The sequence below is a fragment of the Protopterus annectens genome, chromosome 6.part1, assembly GCF_019279795.1.
Source record: "Protopterus annectens isolate FY-2018-M chromosome 6.part1, PAN1.0, whole genome shotgun sequence".
NCBI classification, from domain to species: Eukaryota; Metazoa; Chordata; order Ceratodontiformes; family Protopteridae; genus Protopterus; species Protopterus annectens.
The window spans coordinates 249,926,753-249,946,476 of record NC_056738.1 but is presented as its reverse complement, the minus strand read 5'-3'; the positions used below and the strand labels follow the sequence as shown (position 1 = coordinate 249,946,476).

The window sequence follows — 19,724 nt, the reverse complement described above, 5'->3', positions numbered from 1 at the left end:
CGGAAATCTCAGCACTACCCCCAGGACACTCAGGACTCGCCTTCCCCCAGAGGCATGGGGGGGATTTGATAGATGCCGCCCCCAAGGCATAGGGGGTCCGAGGAATCAAAGGTCTCAAGAGCTTCTCTCGGACAGACCCGTGCAGCAACCTTAAAGGGTTGCCTGACTGCTCGGCTCTGGAGGCAAGTTGCAGGATTGTTGGGTGTTGCAAATCTCATCCAGAGGCTATTCTATCCCTTTCAGTCAATCACCTCTTCCACCCAAACACCTCCTGGATGTTCTACCTATGCAAAGGGAGGAAGCAGCACTGGAAATTGTAAAGCTGCTACAAAAGCAAGTCATCCAGTGTGTCCCCCCAGACCAGACCGGATTAGGCATTTATTCCAGATTCTTTTTGGTGGCAAAGAAGATGGACTTAAGACCCGTTCTGGATCTCTCCATCTTAAATCTGTCAATTGCCAAGACAAAATTCTGGATGGTTACTCTTCAGTCTTCCTGCCCTTTCTGCAGGACAGTGATTGGATGTGCTCGGTCGACCTTCAGGATGCGTACTATCACATCAAAATGGACAGGTGCTCACGGAGGCTTCTCCACTTCCAGCTGGTGGCCAGTCAGTACCAGTTCAGAGCGCTTCCCTTTGGTCTCACCACAGCCCCCAGGGTGTTCACCAAAGTAATGGCAGTGGTAGCAACTCACCTGAGACTACAGGGATTCCACGTCTTCCCCAACCTGGACAGTTAGCGCCTTGCTACCCCTTCCAGGCATCAACTCTGCCAAGCGAGGGATTCCCTGCTTCACTTAGCCCACCAGTTGGGCATAACCATCAATCTCAACAAATCGTTACTGACTCCAGTTCAAGTGCTAGATTTCATAGGAGCTGGGTTGGACACGATTCAAACCATGGTCTTTCTAACATCAGAGAAAATCCAGTCTCTGAAACTACATGTCCTCTGTATCCTTCACGCTCAATCGCCAATGGTGGAATTGGTATTACGGTTGTTAGGGTCCATGGCGGCCACGATCACTCTTTTACCCATGGCCCGGTTACACATGCGGGGTCTTCAGTGGACCCTTGTGGTTCAATGGTCCATGCTAGATCTTCCATTGTCTCACCCTATTTGAGTATCTCGGGTGTGCAGGAACTCTCTTCTGTGGTGGATTCATTACCCTGATCTTCTCCGAGGTCGCCCTTTTCTGCTACCTCCCCCTTTGGCCTTTGGGAAGGACAGTCCAAGGTACGTAGTCCCCCTATGAGTCTCAATTGCATATCAGCATCCTGGGGATGAGGGTGGTGCTTCTAGCATTGCAAGCTCTCCATGCCCATCTTCCTCTAGGGACAATTGCTATCCAGACAGACAATATGTCGGTGGCTTGGTACATCAACAAGCAGGGGAGAACCAGGTCTTATCCCATGTGTTGCGAGGCCATGAGAGTGTGGGAATGGGCAGTCTCCACTGGCTGTTTTCTGGGGACAATGCACATTCCGGGGAAGTCCAACATTTTAGCTGACAGGCTCAGCAGGTCTATCCTGATGCCTTATGAGTGGTCTCTGAATCCTTCGGTAGCGAAACAGATCTTTCTTAAATGGGATCAGCCTTGCTGCGATCTCTTCGCCTTTCCTTCCAACGCGAAGTACAGCAAGTTTTTTGCTCTGATCCCCCCTCGAGCAGAAGCCCCCAGAGATGCTTTGGTTCATGCTTGGCCCTCCGGTCTTCTGTATACTTATCCTCCTCTGCCCCAATACTGAAATGTCTTCAGAAAGCTTGCAGGCTGTGGAGCTCTGTCATCCTCATTGCCCCATTCTGGTCTCGCTAAGTATGGTTCCCCTCTCTGTGGTCTCATGTTGTTGTGTCCGCCCTGGAAGTTAGATCCAATTTTGGATCTCATCCCTCAGGGATTCCTCATCCAGACCTGGTCAGTCTAAAGCTCACTGCTTGGCTGCTCCAGTTCCCATGATATTCAGGACTACCGGGTTATCTTCGCAGGTCAAAAGGATTTTGGTTGAGGCACATAAATTTTCTACCAGGAAGGTTTATTCCATTAAGTGGAAATGTTTTTCTATTTGGGCTTCTCAGCGTGACCTAGACCCCTTCACTGCTCCGGTTCCAGTGGTTTTAGAATTTTTAGCAAGTATTTTTCAGCAAGGTGCATGTTCTTCTGCGGTCAAGGAGCAGCTGCAGCTATATCTAATTTTCATGTAGGCAACAATATGGCTTCTCTAGCTTCTTCTAAGCTTTGTAAAGCCTTTTTGAAAGGCAACTTTTAACTTTGGCTTCCGGTTAAGGACCCAGTGTCTCCTTGGGATCTCACGCTAGTTCTGCAAGCTTTATTCTCGCCCCTCTTTGAGCCTGCAGAGTCAGCAAACTTTGTTTCTATCCTGGAAGATGGCTTTCTTGGTCACTACTACATCTACCAAAAGGGTTTTGGTGCTTCAAGCATTGTCAGTCAGGCCTCCTTATTTGGTATTTCATAAGGACAGAGTGTCCTTGTGTACTAAATCAATCCTTTCTTCCTAAAGTAGCTTCAGCAGCCAATATTAATCAAGTGATTAATCTCCCGGTTTTCTTACCAAATTTTCAAAATAAGTGAGAGTACAAACTGCACTTGTTGGATGTGCACAGATAGTTATGTTTTTACCTGCATAGGACAAAGTCCTTTCGTAAGTCTGACCAACTTTTTATTTCCTATTCTAAGTCGTTTTTAGGGAAACCAGTGTCGAAGGTCACCATTGCCCATTGGATTTCCCAGTGTATTACTCTGGGGTGTTCGACTAGAGGTTTATCCCCGCCAGGTCATGTAAAGGCACATTCCTCTGGATCTATGGCTACTTCAAGCTGCCTTTTGATCCAGAATGTCTTTACATGGCATTTGCTTTGCGATTACTTGGGCTTCTTCACGTACTTTCATCTCGCATTACTAGTTGGACATTTTATCTAGGAAAAGGGCATCCTTTGGTTCCGCCATACTCAAGAATATCCTTCCATGAGGGCCTCCCAGGTGTTTAGTAGCTCGAGACTCTGTCCCACAGGTTGAAAAGCAGATGAAGACTACAACTTCAGATAATAAAGTTATGTACTCACCATAACGTTCCATTTGAGTTGTTGCTGTTCATTTGTCTACATTCATCTCTCCCTCCTTCCCCTACCTTGTGTAGGCTGTATGGTGGTCTGGCCAAAAGAGGAATGGTCACCACATGGGTATGCCTTTGTTCTCCTCTTCTTGCTTATGGAGACCTTTGTCACGGGGCAAGATTTTTTTGTCAGGTTGGGATGCTATGGTGGGCAGCAAACTTGATCTGAAGGGAGGAGGGAGACAGGAGCATTATGGGTAGGGGGAGCTAGGAGCTTGGATCAGATGCTGGAAATGTGGCAAGTCAGATCCGTACCGGATCCGAGTACCTACAGGTTGAACATAAATGAATAGCAGCAACTCAGATGGAACATTATGGTGAGTACATAACTTCTTTTTTTTTTAATTGTACATTTTCAGCTATAATTAAAAAGGGCATTGGTGTTATCCCATTTTTTCTTACATTTACATGCTCCCTGTTTCTTTGTGATAATTTACAAGTGTTTTCTATTCACAGACAGTGCAAATGACAACATGAACCACTGCAGTACTTTTACAAGAAGTGTCTATGCTTTACATTTAATAGTGAAAACTAAATTAGTTAAAAATAGAAAAGGACTTTTATTAGTAAAGTGACACCAAGTTTGCATCCCACACTAGAATGTACCATTAGACTTGTTTGGGAAATCAGGAGATATTACATCCCTTCCTTTTTCTAAGTAACTTTTCACATTTCTCTGTCTCTTGTAGGTGAAACTTGGAGTGTGACGTAAAATTTTAAGATCTTTATTTCATAAGTTAACTTTCCAGTCATTAGTAACTTTCTTAATGCCATGCTTTAGATCTTACCCCAAAATTTAACTTTTCCAAGACAGAGAATGCAATATGATGTGATACCACTTTATTGATGAAAGTCCTTTTCCATTTTTAATGTATCTATATTATACTATTGAATGAAAAAGAAAACACTTTTTTGTAATAGTACTGCAGTGATTTATATTACCAAGAGCACTGCCTGTGACAGTGGGCCTGATTCCGAAAGATTTGTTCTCAGTGTAAATGACTTACTCTGGTGTAAGTCTGCCCTGATTCTGAAAGACTTGTTCTCTGCAAGTGACTTAATTTGATGTAAGGCCTGTTCATCCCACTGCACCACTTCAGTAATGTTTTTTAACAGTAAGCCTAATGCTGCCTCTTCACTCGGCCCTAACCCAAAACCTTACCTTCATAAAAACCTTCCTGTAATACTGCCACTACACAAGACACACTCAGACACACAAACAATATTATATCTGTCCCCTAATCTAACCCTGACCGTAACCCTAAACTACACAAACCTGCAACACCTATCTTTCACTCATCCTCGACCCTAGCCCTAACCAGCATACATATGCACAAACATTCTCAACCCTTCATCCCCACTTACCTGTCTCGACATTACACACCATCAGCATTTCCACCACTCAGCTATCCATACCATTGGCATTAAACCAAACCCCCTACATTTGTCGAAGAAATGACGTTCTAGAAAATGTGGGGGACCAATATATATATATATATATATATATACATATATATATATATATATATATATATATATATATATATATATATATATATATATCCATTTGTCTGGCCCAGGCTGCTGTTACTGTCAACTTGACTAAATCAGACATGCTGTTTTATGTCTTCCTGAGTCAAATTGTATCACACTGGAGCTTTTTTTAAAGCATAAACTTTATATCTGCATTACACCTGCAGTTTTGCTCACTCTTATCCCTGTGTTGCACTTGTTGTAACAACCACTAGGTGGCAGGATTTCACCTCTTCCTTTTCTCTAGTATTCCATGCATACCTCTCAACTGTCCAGATTTTTGCAAAATGTCCAGATTTTTGGCTCATATTTTTGTTCTGTTCTCATAAAACTTGTGATTTTCTGTCAAATCACTGAGATGATCAGAGGATTGAAGTCAATAAATAATGACATACATTTGAGCTTCAGACTTCATCTCTTTCAGGAGATGTATGTTAAAACAAACCCCGTTACTGTATCAACTTTATAAGTTTATAACAGCAATATTTAAAAATATGCCCTTATTTTTGGGCCTTTGTTCCCCTTTTTGTCAGGCTTTCTCCAGATTTCTTGCACTAAGAGGTTGAGAGGTATGATTCCATGAAATAGCATGACAGTGAATAAGCTGTTAAATTAAAAACAAATATAGGATAATGTTGGAAAAGGTGGTCACCAGGTATTGAATTCACGCAAAAAATTTTTAGAAAAATGTTTATTAAGCATTTTCATCTTGTGCAAGGGCATCTTCAGAATAAAACCACACCATCCTTTCAGTTCCTTTTAAATGCAATACTAGCTTGTTAAGAGCAATTAAGAATAATAGGACACATGAATTAGTCAATAAAATCTTAAAGAACTGTGCCTGAAATAAGCAGAGTAATAAATAGTAAGTTAATACAAGTGCATACTGTGACCCTTTCTTTAAGTAGAAATCACTTGTACCTAAAAAAGTATTTAATAACAATGCATATATAAAACCACTGTACAAAAAAAAAAATAAAAAATAAACCCAGCATATTCATGTCCAGTATTTAACATGTATCCTAAATCATACAGTTTCGTGGCATTAAGTTTAAATAATGGCTGAATGGAAAGAAAAACATTCATTAAGTCCTGGAAAATTAAGGGCATTCAGCCTAAGCTTAATATGGCAAAACACTTTGATAGAATATAAAGTTGTGTCCAATGATAAATTAAATTTTATAGTGGAGTTGACCTCTCTGGTACTTAACTATAATTTTATATTTTTTGAAGGAGAATTATTCAGACAAATAAAAGGGGTGGCTGTGGGCACTGCTTGCACCCCGATGTATGCTAATTTGGTGGTGTTAGACTGGGGAAGATCATTTGTGTTCAGCAGTGAATTTTTCAAGTACATTAATCCGTACCTTCATTTTCCTGGATGACATATTTTTTCTTTGGGAGGGACCTGTAATACTGACTGATGATTTTATGGTATATTTGAATAACACCACAGAGTTCTTAAAGTTTACCTCACACTTTGACAGGACCCGTATTAACTGTATGGATTCCTTGATTACAATGGCTAATAATGGTTTCTAAGTCCAAGATTTTTAGGAAACCTACATTTAGTAACACGTATCTGCACTTTTCAAGTAGCCACTTTATGAAGAACAGACCAAACAAATGAGGCAAAATCTGAATTTTCTGTGAAAATCTGGACAGTTGAAAGCCATGAAAGCCGAGTGTAAGTGTAACCGAATGCATTACACTGCCTTTCTGACAGTGCTGTCCCTAAGTGCTTTATGGCTTTGAAAGCTGTCAAAATACTTTGTGGATTTTTTTCTGTAACTAGTATAGTTGTACATGGAGCAGATAAAGCTCCATTCACTATAAAGAATTATGATTGGTAAACCGATCATAACTCTTTGTTATGTGTTTTGTTTGAGACATGGATGCCAAGAAATTCACCTCTCAGCTTCGCTCAGGAGGTGTTCATGGCATCCATGTCTTGAACACAAAATAAACATGTTATGATCGGTGAACCCATTATAATTCTCTATGTTTATAGTAAGTATAACAGTCGCACTTACTTTAATCCGTTTAGATTAATTTGTGCTTAATATTGTTATAGTGTGGAGGCAAAATTTAATATAAACAAAACTCTGTTCTCTTATTTCTATAATTTTTTTCAGGAATTTTCTGAAGAAGACTATCTTTACATTGTGAATGGTTGGAAGAGGAAACTGCAGCACTGTGAGCTAGGAGACCAGCGGTGGGGCCTTTTTTATGCAGAGAAACCCAAGAATGAGCAAGGTTGAATGAAGACATTTAAGAAGAATGCTACCGAAGCACACAGTGTGTATCCTGAAATCATATACTGTTATTATAAAGGCTGTTTTTTAATTGATATTATATTAACTGGTTTGATGATGTAATGAACAATTTTAAATGTTCTAGTAAATAAAAATAGCAGACAGTCATTATTTTTTAATTAAATAGGGAGTATTAATAGGAGCTATGGTTGATGCCAGTGTAACCTTGCCTTAAAGCACTTTTGATGTGATTAAAAAAAAATCTATAGCTCTTAAAATTTTTGTTGAGCAGTACCAAAGGTTAAATACAAACAGTATTTTCTAAAATTCATCTATGTTTGTTTGTTGATGTCTAATGTCTCTGTAGTCGTAATTTAATGTAGTTGATTCCTTTATTGTAAATTAAATAATTTTGATTTTTTTCATGTGTTCTGTTTAATTGTGCAAGACGGATGACTGTCTAAATTAGTTTTATACTTTCATCTGTTTAGTCTGACTTGATAAAGTTATGTAATTATCTTTGTCTTTACAGGATGTGGCTTAAGCCTGGGAACACATTATTTCTTCAACTGCAATATCCCAGAGTCCTGTTCATCAGGATAAAGCAGTCATGCCTGATATTGCGTTACTTTAGGAAATGTATTAAATTTGAGATAATTGAACATTGCAAGTAGGGGGAAAGTACTCTTACCTTTGAGGTTGTCACTCCATGGGTATGAGTGGTGCAGGGCCACCCCCACCCCCCCCCCCAACCTGTAAGAACTTGCTTTGCTTCATTTTGTTTTCCATTGACATTTTAATATTTTTTACATGCTTACTCCTTTTCCCAGCCCCTGCAGATGAAGAGGTATACATTTACAACAAGAGCCAGACTGGCCACTAACTGTAGGGTATCACTCACTCACTTGAAGATGGCACTAATGCTGTAGGTCTAACCATCTCCATGTCTCCAAGATAACAGTGTTGGTGGTGTCAACTCAAGAACATGTCCCCCTCCCTACTCCCTCCATTATTCATGCTGCTAACTGAAAATGGATCACATTCAGGCCTTCTTCCATCTACATCATGTGACTAGCAACTTTAAAATGATTTTAAGTAATATTAACAACTACATTGCTAACTTTGTTCCCAAGTGATAGAAATCGTTAGATGACGTTCAAGAAAAACAAAATGGTAAACAGTCTTAGAGAAATTAGTAACCACACAGCATAAACAGTTCACTGTATAAAATAAGAAAAATGCCATACCAGAAATTGTAAACAAACCTTTAATCCAGAGTTTAAGCCTTTCATAGCAGTACAACGGAAACTTCATCAGAAACAAAGTATCAGCTTTAGTTCCTGGTTTAAAAACACTAAAAGGCACAAAAAGTGTAACAAGTTGCAAAAAATTAAACGGACAGTCATCATAGAGAAATGTATGTTATAAATCCAACTACAAAGTACAGATCTTTGAAAATGCAGTCAGAATTAGTAGCTACAAAACATCATTAAAAATCATTAAAAAGTTATTTAGTTAAATCAGGTTAAATTTTAGCTGCCTTGAACTTAAGTATAGGTTTGATGGAGATAATGTCATTGATGCCTGGGGAAGTACATGCATTGAACGGTAAGATAATGTCATTGATGCCTGGGGAGTACATGCATTGAACAGTAGGATAATGTAATTGATGCCTGGGGGAGTACATGCATTGAACAGTAGGATAATGTCATTGATGCTTGGGGGAGTACATGCATTGAACAGTAGGATAATGTCATTGATGCCTGGGGAGTACATGCATTGAACAGTAGGATAATGCCTGGGGGAGTACATGTATTGAACAGTAGGATAATGCCTGGGGGAGTACATGCATTGAACAGTAGGATAATGTCATTGATGCCTGGGGAAGTACATGCATTGAACAGTAGGATAATGTCATTGATGCCTGGGGAGTACATGCATTGAACAGTAGGATAATGTCATTGATGCCTGGGGGAGTACATGCATTGAACAGTAGGATAATGTCATTGATGCTTGGGGGAGTACATGCATTGAACAGTAGGATAATGTCATTGATGCCTGGGGAGTACATGCATTGAACAGTAGGATAATGCCTGGGGGAGTACATGTATTGAACAGTAGGATAATGCCTGGGGGAGTACATGCATTGAACAGTAGGATAATGTCATTGATGCCTGGGGGAGTACATGCATTGAACAGTAGGATAATGTCATTGATGCCTGGGGGAGTACATGCATTGAACAGTAGGATAATGTCATTGATGCCTGGGGGAGTACATGCATTGAACAGTAGGATAATGTCATTGATGCCTGGGGGAGTACATGCATTGAACAGTAGGATAATGTCATTGATGCCTGGGGCAGTACATGCATTGAACAGTAGGATAATGTCATTGATGCCTGGGGGGTACATGCATTGAACAGTAGGATAATGTCATTGATGCTTTGGGGAGTACATACATTGAACAGTAGGATAATGCCTGGGGGAGTACATGTATTGAACAGTAGGATAATGCCTGGGGGAGTACATGCATTGAACAGTAGGATAATGTCATTGATGCCTGGGGGAGTACATGCATTGAACAGTAGGATAATGTCATTGATGCCTGGGGGAGTACATGCATTGAACAGTAGGATAATGTCATTGATGCCTGGGGGAGTACATGCATTGAACAGTAGGATAATGTCATTGATGCCTGGGGCAGTACATGCATTGAACAGTAGGATAATGTCATTGATGCCTGGGGGGTACATGCATTGAACAGTAGGATAATGTCATTGATGCTTTGGGGAGTACATACATTGAACAGTAGGATAATGTCATTGATGCCTGGGGGGAGAGTACATGCATTGAACAGTAGGATAATGCTTGGGGGAGTACATGCATTGAACAGTAGGATAATGTCATTGATGCCTGGGGGAGTACATGCATTGAACAGTAGGATAATGCCTGGGGAGTACATGCATTGAACAGTAGGATAATGTCATTGATGCCTGGGGGGAGTACATGCATTGAACAGTAGGATAATGCCTGGGGAAGTACATGCATTGAACAATAGGATAATGTCATCGATGCCTGGGGAAGTACATGCATTGAACAGTAGGATAATGCCTGGGGGAGTACATGCATTGAACAGTAGGATAATGTCATCGATGCCTGGGGGAGTACATGCATTGAACAGTAGGATAATGCCTGGGGGAGTACATACATTGAGCAGTAGGATAATGTCATTGATGCCGGGGGGGAGTACATGCATTGAACAGTAGGATAATGTCATTGATGCCTGGGAGAGTACATGCATTGAACAGTAGGATAATGTCATTGATGCCTGGGGAGTACATGCATTGAACAGTAGGATAATGTCATTGATGCCTGGGGGAGTACATGCATTGAACGGTAAGATAATGTTATTGATGCCTGGGGAGTACATGCATTGAACAGTAGGATAATGTCATTGATGCCTGGGGGAGTACATGCATTGAACAGTAGGATAATGTCATTGATGCCTGGGGAGTGCATGCATTGAACAGTAGGATAATGTCATTGATGCCTGGGGGAGTACATGCATTGAACAGTAGAATAATGTCGTTGCTTGGGGGGGTACATGCATTGAACAGTAGGATAATGTCATCGATGCCTGGGGGAGTACATGCATTGAACAGTAGGATAATGCCTGGGGGAGGACATGCATTGAACAGTAGGATAATGTCACTGATGCCTGGGGGGTACATGCATTGAACAGTAGGATAATGTCATTGATGCCTGGGAGAGTACATGCATTGAACAGTAGTATAAAGTCATTGATGCCTGGGGAGTACATGCATTGAACAGTAGGATAATGCCTGGGGGAGTACGTGCATTGAACAGTAGGATAATGCCTGGGGGAGTACATGCATTGAACAGTAGGATAATGTCATTGATGCCTGGGGGAGTACATGCATTGAACAGTAGGATAATGTCATTGATGCCTGTGGGAGTACATGCATTGAACAGTAGGATAATGTCATTGATGCCTGGGGGAGTACATGCATTGAACAGTAGGATAATGTCATTGATGCCTGGGGGAGTACATGCATTGAACAGTAGGATAATGTCATTGATACCTGGGGGGAGTACATCCATTGAACAGTAGAATAATGCCTGGGGAAGTACATGCATTGAACAATAGGATAATGTCATTGATGCCTGGGGAAGTACATGCATTGAACAGTAGGATAATGCCTGGGGGAGTACATGCATTGAACAGTAGGATAATGTTATCGATGCCTGGGGGAGTACATGCATTGAACAGTAGGATAATGCCTGGGGGAGTACATGCATTGAACAGTAGGATAATGTCATTGATGCCTGGGGGAGTACATGCATTGAACAGTAGGATAATGTCATTGATGCCTGGGGGAGTACATGCATTGAACAGTAGGATAATGTCATTGATGCTTGAGGGAGTGCATGCATTGAACAGTAGGATAATGTAATTGATGCCTGGGGGGGTACATGCATTGAACAGTAGGATAATGTCATTGATGCCAGGGGGAGTACATACATTGAACAGTAGGATAATTTCATTGATGCCTGGGGGGAATACATGCATTGAACAGTAGGATAATGCTTGGGGGAGTACATGCATTGAACAGTAGGATAACGTCATTGATGCCTGGGGGAGTACATGCATTGAACAGTAGGATAATGTCATTGATGCGTGGGGGAGTACATGCATTGAACAGTAGGATAATGTCGTCTATGCCTTGGGGAGTACATGCATTGAACAGTAGGACAATGTCATTGATGCCTGGGGGGTACATGCATTGAGCAGTAGGCGAATGTCATTGATGCCAGGGGAGTGCATGCATTGAAGAGTAGGATAATGTCATTGATGCCTGGGGGGGGGGTACATGCATTGAACAGTAGGATAATGTCATTGATGCCTGGGGGAGTACATGCATTGAACAGTAGGATAATGTAATTGATGCCTGGGGGAGTACATGCATTGAACAGTAGGATAATGTCATTGATGCCTGGGGGGTATATGCATTGAACAGTAAGATAATGTCATTGATACCTGGGGGAGTACATGCATTGACAAGTAGGATAATGTTATTGATGCCTGGGGAGTACATCCATTGAACAGTAGGATAATGTCATTGATCCCTGGAGGAGTACATGCATTGAGTAGTAGTTGCCAATATAGTTCTCTCTGCTCAGGAACAACCTCCCAGTGACCTCCCTTGGCAAATTTTATTGTAACTGTTTCCAACACAGACAAGGCAATTTTTTATTAAAATCATTGCACACTGTTGAATGTCTGTACAATGCGTTAGTGGTATGTGCTTTGGAAATTGCATACAGCTGTTGGTAAATCCTGTTTTGAAGCAATCCCACAGTTTTACCAATATAAAATGCAAGCCAGGTAGAACAAAGAGCAAGGTAAACTACCCTCATGGAGTTACAATTATAACTCCCAGTAAGAGAAATAACTTTAGAAATACCTGGGATTAATAAGTGGGTGCTCTGCAGTATGAATCAGCATTGCTTGGCTGCAACACAGCATCTCATTCCTGCATTTATTTTATTTATTTTATTTTATTGCCGTTGGTTTACCAGGATAGTCCATTGGGCCATAAAGAACCCGTTTTCAATGGAGTCCTGGGGAGAAAAGCTCCATAACAGAAGGTATTTTCAACATTTAACAGTTACAATATTAGTACAGAGAGTTATTAATATTGTGTAAACAAACCAATGTAGAACTCATCAATTAGAATAGCAGTCATAAAAGTTAGAACAATAGGAAGAAATGTACTAGAATTAACATAATGCTGATTAGAGAATAAATGTCATAGGTATAGAAATGTACTAGAATTAACATAATACTGATTAGAGAATAAATGTCATAGGTATAGAAGTAGAATATGGTATTGAGGGTGAAATAAGTAGAGTTAGTTAAGTGGGGTGGGAACAAGAGCATTCCCACTGAGAAGCTAGATGAAAGTGAAGTGACTTTTTGAAGGCAGAGTGGTTAGAGGTGGTGCGGATGAGTGGAGGTAGGGAGTTCCAGAGGCGAGCGAGGCTGAAGGAAAGAAGGTTTTTGCCTGGGGGATGAGTCGGTCTGTGTACTTTGAGTAGATTTTGATTATTTGACCTTAGAACTCTGTTAGTTAGGTGCATTTTAAAGGCAGAAGAAAGAGAGGGACAGATGGTAGGGTTGAGAATAAGCTTATGGGCTAGAGTTAGTTGAGTATAAGTTAGTTGATTGGGAAGTTCTAGCCATTTTAGCTTATGGAGGGAGATGCAGTGGTGGGTGGAGGATTTTTGGCTGGTGGCGAATTTTGCAATTTTGTTGTAACAGGAGGTAAGTTGTTGTTTTAAACAGGACTGAAGATTAGTTAGTAGTGGGGCACCATATAGAAGGGATGGTATTAGGAAGAAGGTAGAAAGAGTGATTTTAGTGGCAGATGTGAGGTAGGTGTTCTGTCTATAACGCATGCCAAGTTTCTGGTGTGTTTTTTTTTATGTTAATTTGCAGGTGGGAGTTAAATTTCAGTTGGTTATCGATTTGGACCCCAAGAAGCTTGGTTTCTGATACTATTTCAAGAGGTGAGTTGTGTAGAGTAGTAATTGAGAAGGTACCCATGTCGGGAGGGATGACTTTGGAAGGAGTAAATAACATTAATTTGGTTTTGGAATCATTGAGAGCTAGATGATTACATAGCATCCATTGTTCTATGGAAGAGAAGGCATCTTGAGTAAGTTTTTGTAGGGTAGTAATAGAAGAGGCAGAACAGATGATAGTTGAGTCATCCGCATATTGGATGATGCTAGAGAAAGGGATAGATTTGTGGAAGTCATTTATAAAGATGTTGAAGAGAAGAGGACCCAGTATGGAGCCTTGGGGAACTCCTGTAGGGGTACCAAGGAAAGAGGAGGTAGCTTTTTTCCATTTTACAGCTTGGCTTCTGTTAGATAGGTAGCTAGAGAACAAGTTCAAAGAGGAGGAAGACAGGTGAAGTTTGGAGAGTTTGTTTAAGAGCAGGCTATGTGAGATAGTATCGAAGGCTTTGGAGAGGTCAAGAAGTAAGGTGGAAACAATTTTTCCAGAGTCATGGGCTTTATTTACAACCTCAAGGAAGGAGAGGGGGGCTGTCATGGTGCTATGATTAGGTCTGAAACCGTGCTGTGTGGGAGTTATAAGATGGTTGTCTAGGAGGTGAGGAAGGAGCTGAAGTTGGACACATTTTTCTAAGAGTTTAGAAATGGGGGACAGGATGGCTATGGGACGGAAATTAGTAATGTTATTATTGTTACCACCTTTATGTAGAGGTATAATAAAGGCTTGTTTCCAGATTTGGGGAACTGTGTATTCTTGTAGAGAGCGGTTAATTAAGATGCTAATGGGGTAGGCAAGGGTTTCAGCGGCTATACTGAGAAAGTAAGAAGGGATATTATCAGGAGCATTGGTACATGGTTTCAATTTCTGAAGAAGTTTTTTAATAGTAGATGTTGGTATTGGATTTAATGAGAAGAGGGGGCAGTCAGGAGGGGGGGAGTTTTGGGGAGGTGGAGATGGGGATAGGGTAGGTGTAGAAGAGGGGGTAGAGGAGTTAGTGGGTGAGGAGTATGGTACAGAAATAGGAATAGTGGGGGTGGGTAAGGGGATATTAGATAGTAAAGAGGTGTTAGAGAAAGAGGAGGTTAATTTAGAAATTGAATCAATAAAGAAGGAATTGAATTGGGTGGCTAAGTCATGATCTGGAGCATTTGGGTCTGGGGTGGGAGTATCCGGTTTGCTGGGGTGGAGGAGAGTAGAGATCCCTTTCCAGAATTTCTGTGGGTTGTTTTTATTTTGGTTTTGGAGTGTAGAGAAGTAGTTTTGACGATCAGAAGTAATGAGTTTCTTTACTTTGTTTTGGAGGATTTTATATTGGTTAAGGAGTGATGTTGTCTTGTGTTTTTGGTAGCATCCCCAGACTTTGTCTCTATGTCTCATGATAGCAAGAGTAGTTTTGGAGAGCCATGGGGCTGATTTAGTTTTTATTCTTTTAGTCCGTAAAGGGGCTTGGGAGTCGAGTACTTTTAAGAAAGTTGAGTTAAAGTAAGAGACTGCATCGTCAAGGGATAGTGTTTTTAGACAGTTCCAATTAATTGCTTGCAGTGAGCTTGAAAAGATTACTGGGTTGAAGTTTTTGTGATCACGGATTGTAATGTGGTTGTGGGTATGCTGAAGGATAGTGGGAAGCCGGTGGGTAAAGGTGGGTAAGTGGTCACCAAGTGGGTTGGGAAGAGTGCCAGTGTTGGTGAAGTAGTGAGGGTGGGAGACTAGAATCCAATCCAATATACTCCCATTGGAGGGGTTTTTAGCAGGGTGGGTTACCAGAGTGATCAGTTGTGAGAAATTGTAGAGGTTGATGTTAGTGGGGTTTGTAGGAGACTGTATAAGGGCCCAGTTAATATTAACATCTCCTAGGATTATGGTTTCATTTTTAATGTTACTAGATAGCCAGGAGAGGATGAGTTCAAGTGTGGAAATATTGTCCCCTGGTGGGATGTAAAGGAAGCTATACATATATGTTTGTGATTGTTGATTTGCAGCATTGTAAGGAGAAGTTCGGCATTGTTAAAGTGTGGAGTAGGTTTGTTATATGGAGTGACTACTAGGGAGGAAGTGTATAGAAGGGCTACTCCTCCGCCTTTTTTGTGAGGTCTATCTTTTCTTATGATGGAGTAGTTAGGAGGAACTATTTCAGAGTCTTTAATGTGTGGTTTTAGCCAGGTTTCTGAAATAGTGAGGATGTCAGGTTTATTATGTATGAGCCAAGCATGTAGGTTTGGGACTTTGTTTACTATGCTTTGAGAATTTAAGGAAGTGAATAATAGAGATTTATTTATAGCAGTAGTAGTGGTGGGGCCTGGATTAGGATGGATGTCTCCAGATATGAGAGTGGATATCAGGTGTAGTATATAACAGTCTATGTGAGTAGTTAGCAAGGAGATGAGATTAAGTTGTTTTGTGAATTGGAGGGGTTTGTTAACAGTTATGGTTGAAAGGTTAGAATAAGAGGAGATAAGCTTATGTCGAAAGAGAAGGAGGTTTTCAGAGGAATATAGGTGGGGGGAAATAAGAGAGTATGAGGGTGAGAAGGCTGTGTTGTGAGGGTTAGTTATATGAAAGGCTTGGGAGTGGGTGGAAATTGTAGGTTGGGAGAGATAGTAGAAGAAGGATAAGGAGAATAGTAGTAATAGTGAAAGGAAGGTGAAGGGGTGTTTAGAGGGCATAGTGGAGAGGAGTTATTAGAATAGTGGTATTGGGATAGAGGAATATGCAATATAACAGATACTATATGAATAGCAACTGGATATATCTGGTCAGATGTAGTGTGTTAGATTGTAATGTAGAACTGCTATGTGATAGATGGGGTATATGTTCGAGCAAGAGAGATAAGTTCATATAGGAGTAGTTAAATATGAATGTATAAGGTTGGTGGTGGAAAGAAGAGTTGGGATTGGAGTAGGTGAGAAGGAATACAATGCTTAAGTGATATAGCTGAGGCAGATAAGTAGAGGTTAATGTGGGTGGGGATAGGGAGGGGTAATTGGTGTTAATAAGTGTTTAATTGGATAAGAGTGTCAGAGAGTGTGGTTATGGGGAAGATAAATTTAGATGCACTGGGGGTGGGTGGGATATGGGGGTAGGGTAGGGGAGCGGAGTGAGCCCGCAGGGCGAACGGAGCGGGAAGAACCAAGAGGTCCCGAGGGTTCCGGAGTCAATCAGAGAAGGAAGGTTCACAGTGGGGCAAGTAGGAAGAAAGAAGGACCTAAGGTGTTGGGCAGGAGTGAAGTATGAGAAGCTAGAGGGAGAGATTAGAAGGAGCTGTGTTACAGCTAGAGTGGGCTAGAAGAGTTAGGAGATACAATACGAGGGGAGAGGTCAGATTTAAGACAGAAACATAGAAATCTGCAGAGGAGTCTGAGGTCTTGTGCCACTTAGAATATCCTAGGGGCAATACTTGGAAAAAGAGTACAGCTAGTGTGGATCGGGTGGGGGGGGGGAGCTAAGGCTGCTGGCTATCCGGGCAGGCTAGAGTACTACTAAACATTTATTAGACCAAAACATTAGTGATTAATGGTTATCTGCAGTTACACATACTTTCTTAGATTCCTGTAGGTGAAAAGTCCAAAAAAAACAAGGGGGTGTGAGGCAGCTGAGAAGCCTGCTTAGTTGTTTGATATTTTCTGGAGCAGTTAGGAGAGCTGAGTGTTGAAGGTAGGTTTTGAGGTATCCTCGAAGGTTAACTTGCAGGGGTAACTCAGGACAGAGAGCTATAACAGGGTGAAGAGATTGGAGAGAGAAGTAGTGTTAGAAAAACTAATAAAAAGGTTTATGTTAAGACTGTAGTGAAATAACAGTAAAACGTAGTACATCAAAGCAATTTCTAGCAGTTACAGCATTTGAATAGTAACATTGCATTTCTATGCCAGGTTAGCTGTCCTTCAAAAAATCACAGCTTTGTAGTCGTTGTAACACAGTACACATCAATATGCAAATAGTCCTAGAGAAACCCCAAATTACCTTAAAAAAATATGTATACATCAACTAGTCATGGCGTTTGCTGATCGTTTGGATCGCAAAAGCTAATACAACGATAAAATGCAGTAATTTTCCCCTCCACAAATCAGCTGTTGAATGCATTCGTCACAAAAACCCAAAAGGAGATGTTATGGCAGAGATTAAAAACGAAGCACTTGGAGTAACATGTACATCAACCCGAGCCCTTGCTAGTGCAGAGAAAACAGCCAATGTCACAAAGATAGATAGAAATACAGTCAGTGAGTAGTTAGATCTTCTCTAAATCAGTTAGAACCTTTTAGCTATTATAGGCCAATTGAGCACAAAACAGACTAAAGGTAGATGCCTATCGTCGCATCTCAATTAAAATGTAGCTTCTTTAAGTGTATCCCTATTAAAATGTAGCTTCTTTAAGAGTAACAACCCAGGCCTTGCATGTGAATAATATCATGCGCGGAGGTCCCAAATTATGATGCGGACAGGCTATGAAGATCCCCGATTAAAAACAATGCAAACAGCAAACCGGACCATGCGCTTATTTAATACAGGTGTGCGCAGGGGTCCCACTAAAAAATAGAGAGTCTATGCGGTATCTAAACGATTACTCAATCAAACGGACCTTGGATTACAATTGCAGGGCCCAAGTAGAATGAATTAAAGAAAAAACTGCAAATCGGACCATGCGCTTATTATAACAGAAGTGCGCAATGGTTCGGGTAACAATGCTAACGGTCATAAGATATCAGGGCTGAATATTCAATCAACCGGACCTTGCATTTAGAATTGCAGGGTCCAACATAGAATAACAAATTTAAAAAACCACAAATCGGACCATGCGCTTATTAATCACAGAAGTGCGCAATGGTCCCAGTAACAACACTAACGGTCTTAAGATACCAGGGCTAAAAACACACTCAATCGGACCTTGCGTTTAGGATTACAGGGCGCACAGGTCCCAACATGAAAGCAGAGTGTATAAAAATACAATTAAGGCAGAAAAATACAATTAAAGCAGAAAAGCACAATATGGTTGAATAAAAACAGGTACAACTTACAGCGGTAGTACTCGCGCAGCTAGAGCGCACAGCAGCAGAGAAGGGGAAGGTTTAAAAATGGCGCCCAGAAATTGGGGAGAGCTTTATCACTTCCAATAGGAAGGGGAGGGACAGCAAGGGGAGTTAGCCGGAAGGGCTGTGAGGTAATAGCTAGAGGGAGGGGAGATGAAGGAAATATCAGAGAAATAAAGACAGGAAGGTACAGTTAAGAAAGTTAACAACGAAAGTATAAGTGGAATTGCCAGATATCACAAGAGAGTAGGGTATGTAAGAGTAGGGTTAGGAAATAGTACAGGAGAGCACTGAGCTAGGTAGAGAGGAGGGAGCAAGATCTACAGGCAGTAAAAGAAGAAAACTGTACAGTAAGGTGAGATAGGAACCAAGAGGTCCCGAGGGTTCCGGAGTCAATCAGAGAAGGAAGGTTCACAGTGGGGCAAGTAGGAAGAAAGAAGGACCTAAGGTGTTGGGCAGGAGTGAAGTATGAGAAGCTAGAGGGAGAGATTAGAAGGAGCTGTGTTACAGCTAGAGTGGGCTAGAAGAGTTAGGAGATACAATACGAGGGGAGAGGTCAGATTTAAGACAGAAACATAGAAATCTGCAGAGGAGTCTGAGGTCTTGTGCCACTTAGAATATCCTAGGGGCAATACTTGGAAAAAGAGTACAGCTAGTGTGGATCGGGTGGGGGGGGAGCTAAGGCTGCTGGCTATCCGGGCAGGCTAGAGTACTGCTAAACATTTATTAGACCAAAACATTAGTGATTAATGGTTATCTGCAGTTACACATACTTTCTTAGATTCCCGTAGGTGAAAAGTCCAAAAAACAAGGGGGTGTGAGGCAGCTGAGAAGCCTGCTTAGTTGTTTGATATTTTCTGGAGCAGTTAGGAGAGCTGAGTGTTGAAGGTAGGTTTTGAGGTATCCTCGAAGGTTAACTTGCAGGGGTAACTCAGGGCAGAGAGCTATAACAGGGTGAAGAGATTGGAGAGAGAAGTAGTGTTAGAAAAACTAATAAAAAGGTTTATGTTAAGACTGTAGTGAAATAATAGTAAAAAAGTAGTGCATCAAAGAAATTTCTAGCAGTTACAGCATTTGAATAGTAACATTGCATTTCTATGCCAGGTTAGCTGTCCTTCAAAAAATCACAGCTTTGTAGTCGTAACACAGTACACATCAATATGCAAATGGTCCTAGAGAAA

General features: G+C 41.1%; 1 protein-coding gene across 3 annotated transcripts in view; it reads left to right on the top strand.

Annotated features, from left to right (window-relative positions):
* LOC122805489 (phosphomethylethanolamine N-methyltransferase-like) overlaps positions 1-7,339 on the top strand; it is a 465,550-nt gene extending 458,211 nt beyond the window's left edge. For all 3 annotated transcript variants that reach the window (XM_044075678.1, XM_044075676.1, XM_044075677.1), the window contains exon 12: positions 6,799-7,339. In XM_044075678.1, the coding sequence (XP_043931613.1) occupies positions 6,799-6,924 (126 nt within the window). In that variant the 3' untranslated portion in view covers positions 6,925-7,339. The remainder of the gene's footprint in view (positions 1-6,798) is intronic.
* Positions 7,340-19,724: the final 12,385 nt, after the last annotated feature.